Below are 3,068 nucleotides of genomic sequence, written 5' to 3'. Positions count from 1 at the left end.
CCCCCATGGCCTCCCTGTACCCCAAAACCTCCCTGTGCCCTACAGCCCCCCAGGAGGACCCCAGCCCCCCCAGTAAGACCCCAGCCCCCCCAGTAAGACCCATCCCCCCAGTAAGACCCCAGCCCACCCAGTAAGACCCCAGACCTCCCAGTAAGACCCCAGCCCCCCCACTAAGACCCTAACCCCCCAGTAAGACCCCAGACCTCCCAGTAAGACCCCAGCCCCCCAGGAAGACCCCAGCCCCCCAGTAAGACCCTAGTCCCCCCAGTAAGACCCCATCCCTCCAGTAAGACCCCAGACCTCCCAGTAAGACCCTAGCCCCCCCAGTAAGACCCTAGCCCCCCCAGTAAGACCCCAGCCCCCCCAGTAAGACCCCAACCCCCCCAGTAAGACCCCAGCCCCCCCAGGAGGACCCCAGACCTCCCAGTAAGACCCCATCCCTCCAGTAAGACCCCAGACCTCCCAGTAAGACCCCAGCCCCCCCACTAAGACCCTAACCCCCCAGTAAGACCCCAGCCCCCCCACTAAGACCCCAGCCCCCCCAGGAGGACCCCAGCCCCCAGTAAGACCCCAGCCCCCCCACTAAGACCCCAGACCTCCCAGTAAGACCCCAGCACCCCCAGGAGGACCCCAGTCCCCCCCCGTAAGAACCCAGCCCCCCCAGTAAGAACCCAGCCCCCCCAGTAAGACCCCAACCCCCCCAGTAAGACCCCAGCCCCCCCAGGAAGACCCCCCCCGGCCTCCCGCAGGACCTCAGCCCCACCGACACCCCCATCCCTGCTGGGGGGGGGCTCTCGGGGGTCCCCATTTCCCCGCCGGTGGGCGGTGGGCGACGCCGGGTGACGCCGGGGGGGGGCCGCGCAGCAGCCGCCGGCTGACTCACCGCCGGCAAATTTAGCAACCGGCACTCTCGGGGGGGGGCTAAATTGGGGGGGGGAGGCACCGAACATCTCCGAACCCAAGCACCGGACCCCAAAGCACCTCCGGGGACGGGGACACGGGGTCTGTGACCCCCCCTCCCCACAAAGGCCACGGTGTCCCCGGTGTCCCCGGGATGGGGAGGAGGCTGTGGCCCCCCCCCCGGGGTTGTTTGTGCCTGGGCTGGCTGCAAGGGGAAAATTTGGAGGTGGTGAAAGGTTGGGGGGCACGGCTGCTCCGCGTCCCGGCCCCATACCCGGCCCTGTCCCTGTCCCTGTCCCTGTCCCTGTCCCTGACCCCGTCACCAAGGGGGTGTTGAGAAGGAAAGGGCTGGTGAAGGAATGGGAGGGGGGGGAGGTGGGATGGGGACAGAAATGGGATGGGGACAGAAATGGGATGGGGATGGGGACAGAAATGGGATGGGGACAGAAAGGGGATGGGGATGGGGACAGAAATGGGATGGGGACGCAGATGGGATGAGGACACTAATGGGACAGGAATGGGAACAGAAATGGGATGGGGATGGGGACAGAAATGGGATGGGGACAGAAATGGGATGGGGATGCAGATAGGATGAGGACACTAATGGGACAGGGATGGGGACAAAAATGGGATGGGGATGGGGACAGAAATGGGATGGGGACAGAAATGGGATGGGGACAAAAATGGGATGGGGACAAAAATGGGTTGGGAACACAGCTGGGATGGGGATGCAAATGGGATGGGGATGGGGACACAAAAGGGATGGAGACAGAAATGGGATGGGGATGGGGACAGAAATGGGATTGGGGACACAAATGGGATGGGGATGAAGACACAAATTGAATGGGGTCACAAATGGGATGGGGACACGAATGGGATAGGGATGGGGACACAAATAGGATAGGGACACAAATGGGATGGGGACATGAATGGGATGGGGTCACAAATGGGTTGAGGACACAAATGGGATGGGAATAGAAATAGGATGGGGACACAAATGGGATTGGGACACAACTGGGATGGTGACACAAATGGGATGGGGATGGGGACAGAAATAGGATAGGGACACAAATGGATGGGGACACAAATGGGATGAGGATAGGGATGCAAATGGGTTGGAAACACAACTGGGATGGGGATGTAAATGGGATGGGGACAGAAATGGGATAGGGACACAAATGGGATGGGGACACGAATGGGATGGGGACACGAATGGGATGGGGACACGAATGGGATGGGGACACAAATGGGATGGGGATGGGGACACAAATGGGATGGGGACACAAATGGGATGGGACGGGACTGGAAAGGAACTGGGAACGGAGAGAGATGGGATGGAGCCAAGGCACAAACAGGGCCGGGCACTGGGCCAGGACGGTTTGGGACCGGGACGGGCACGGGGCCGGGACGGACACGGGGATGGGACGAGCACGGGGACGGGACGAGCATGGGGACAGCCACCCCAGCGGGGCCCCCTCCGTGCAGTGCCGCAATCCCGTCCCGTCCCGGGGGCGTCCCTGCTATTTCCAGCAGCCGCGCGCGTGTGCTCGGCCCGCCCGCCGGCGCGGGATTTTCTAGTAAACGGGGAAATTATCCGGGAGCTTAAAACCGACGTGAATCACTTTTAATGGGCGCAGGTGACTCATCGGGCTCGAAAAAGATTACGGCACACAATAAATGCCGGCGGGGCTTTTATCGGCCGGGGAGCGGCGCGGCCCCGCGGAGGTGCGAGAGCTCGGCGGTTATTTGATTATTTTTTTCCTAAAAGGAAAGGAATTAAGGCAGGAGGAATTAATTACGGTGAGGGCTGCGGGAGCCCACGGAAGGCGGCGGAGCTCGGGGCACGGGGGGGGGTTGGGGTCCGGCCAGCGGGGGCGGGAGGTTTCGGAAAAGGTTTTGGAAAAGGTTTCGGGAAAGGTTTTGGAAAGGGTTTGAGAAAAGGTTTCGGAAAAGGCTCCGGGAGCCGGCGGTGGCCGGATCCTTCCCGAATACCGGAGCCGCCGGGGGGGGGAGAAGAAACCCCAGCAGAGCCGGTCGCCCAAGCGGCCCCATTGTTTTGCCCTAATTCAATTAATTGCTCCAGGAAGGGACTGGCCAAGGTTTGAGCCGGTTCCTCCCGGCGGGGCCGGAGCCGGGGACTCGGCGCCCCCCAAATCCGCCGCCCCCGC

The 3,068-nt window shown here is 62.3% G+C and overlaps 1 protein-coding gene across 1 annotated transcript in view; it reads left to right on the top strand.

Moving 5' to 3' along the window:
- The window catches only part of NOTCH3 (notch receptor 3), a gene marked incomplete at its 3' end in the record, with an annotated part of 27,629 nt that extends 25,101 nt beyond the window's left edge, over positions 1 to 2,528 (top strand). Inside the window, 1 exon segment of the mRNA XM_084304083.1 lies at positions 2,431 to 2,528. Within this exon segment, the coding sequence (XP_084160209.1) occupies positions 2,431 to 2,528 (98 nt within the window).
- Positions 2,529 to 3,068: the final 540 nt, after the last annotated feature.

The sequence above is a fragment of the Netta rufina genome (genome assembly GCF_964035555.1).
Source record: "Netta rufina genome assembly, chromosome: 32".
Taxonomy (NCBI): domain Eukaryota; kingdom Metazoa; phylum Chordata; class Aves; order Anseriformes; family Anatidae; genus Netta; species Netta rufina.
Note: the sequence above shows the minus strand (reverse complement) of the source record. Positions and strands in the feature narration are given on the sequence as shown.